The sequence below is a fragment of the Mandrillus leucophaeus genome, unplaced genomic scaffold (assembly GCF_000951045.1).
Source record: "Mandrillus leucophaeus isolate KB7577 unplaced genomic scaffold, Mleu.le_1.0 Scaffold1310, whole genome shotgun sequence".
NCBI lineage: Eukaryota > Metazoa > Chordata > Mammalia > Primates > Cercopithecidae > Mandrillus > Mandrillus leucophaeus.
Genome location: NW_012101267.1, coordinates 35,280 through 36,713, shown reverse-complemented (window position 1 = coordinate 36,713; position 1,434 = coordinate 35,280). Strand labels below are relative to the sequence as shown.

Genomic DNA, 1,434 nt, shown 5'->3' with positions numbered 1-1,434 from the left:
TGCAGCCCGATCTAGATCTGCAGTTGGAACCTTACTTTTGAGGCGAGGAAGCTGAACTAGGGTCTGGTTCTGATCCCCATCCAGCAGTGGGACCACCTCTGGGAGCCTTTCTTGCGGAGTCGGCTTGTCATTTAAATCCTGGTGTGCAGCGGAGAACTGCTCTGGCCCCAGGGGCAGCTCTTCAGCTGAATCCGTGTCCAGGAATGGAACCAAATTTTCAGTCGATTCCTGGGGTGGGGCTGACATCTGCGAGGAAGCAGAGGGCCCCAGGTAATCAAAGTCCCCCGGGTCTGCTGGGGTAGTGGGCGCATGGGGATATTCCCATGGGAGATGGGAGGAGCGGGAAGACCGGGGCTCAGGCGGCCCCAGGGGGTTAGAGGTCAGCTGGAGTGGGTCCTTGACCCACTCCAGAGGCTGAGCCTCCTTGACTAGTAGACACAATAGTTGCCACGTGAGGAGGGGCCATAGGCCCCAGAAACGCAGCCGGGACATGAGGCACGCTGGCACCGCGCACTGAGCGGGAGCCATTCTGGCAGCCCTGAGACACTCATGCCTCTTATAAGCGTGCGCCCCACCCTGTGTTTATGACACCTTTATTTATGCCACAGATCTGTTCCATGCACCAGAGCATTCTTATGTCACAATCCTGCCCAGGCACCTCTTCCCACCCTGCCCCGTGGGAACACCCCTCCCCTTCCCTTAGTGAGGAAGGATTTGGCCCATAGACCCAGGTGGTCCCACGACTCCAGCGGCCTGCTGTGGTGGGGTGGGGATGGGATGGGGTGGAGTGGGGTGGGGTGGGGTGAGGGCACAGCAGAGCTTCCCAAGGAAGTCACAGGACCTCGCCTCAGGATCTTCAGAAGTGCTAGTCCAGTTCTGGCAGCCTGAACTCTTCCTCCTCCAAGGCGAAATCCGAGCATACTCTTCCTTCCAGGGAGAGCAACTGAGCTGCAAAATGGGCGCCAGTTCGGGTGGCAGGCAAGACGCACATTACAGTCATTTATTCCAAAATTTGCCATTTTCGCTAAACTTTCGGTATCTTTTGTTGCATGTTTTGCATGTTTGATAATGAATTCACCACCCTACTAGGTAGGGGCTGCCAGGGAACAAGCGAGGACTCCACATTTTCTGTAGGAGGGGTGTTGGGGGTGGGCAATTCAGTCTGGGAGAGACGGCTTTAATCTGAGTGAAGAGCCTTTTGCGCTAGCCTGGGAGGAGGCTGAACTGTCATCCTGCCTTGACTCAACACAGCCATTACCCTAGAAGTTACAGCGCCACCCTTCAGAGATCTACCCTGTGTGCACACATGGAGAAGAGGCTTAGGCTGTTGAAGTCAGCATGTTAAATAATTTCCTGAAATTCGACTATAACTAGGACCCAGCTGACTTCCCCCACAGCCATTCTTACCTATTTTGTTACTGTCTGGCACAATTA

The 1,434-nt window shown here is 55.1% G+C and overlaps 1 protein-coding gene across 1 annotated transcript in view; it reads right to left on the bottom strand.

Moving 5' to 3' along the window:
• Nucleotides 1–528, bottom strand: part of LOC105534191 (leucine-rich repeat-containing protein 37B-like) — a 595-nt gene extending 67 nt beyond the window's left edge. Inside the window, exon 1 of the mRNA XM_011972874.1 lies at nucleotides 36–528. Coding sequence (XP_011828264.1) covers nucleotides 36–528 — 493 coding nt within the window. The remainder of the gene's footprint in view (nucleotides 1–35) is intronic.
• Between the last annotated feature and the right edge of the window lie 906 nt (nucleotides 529–1,434).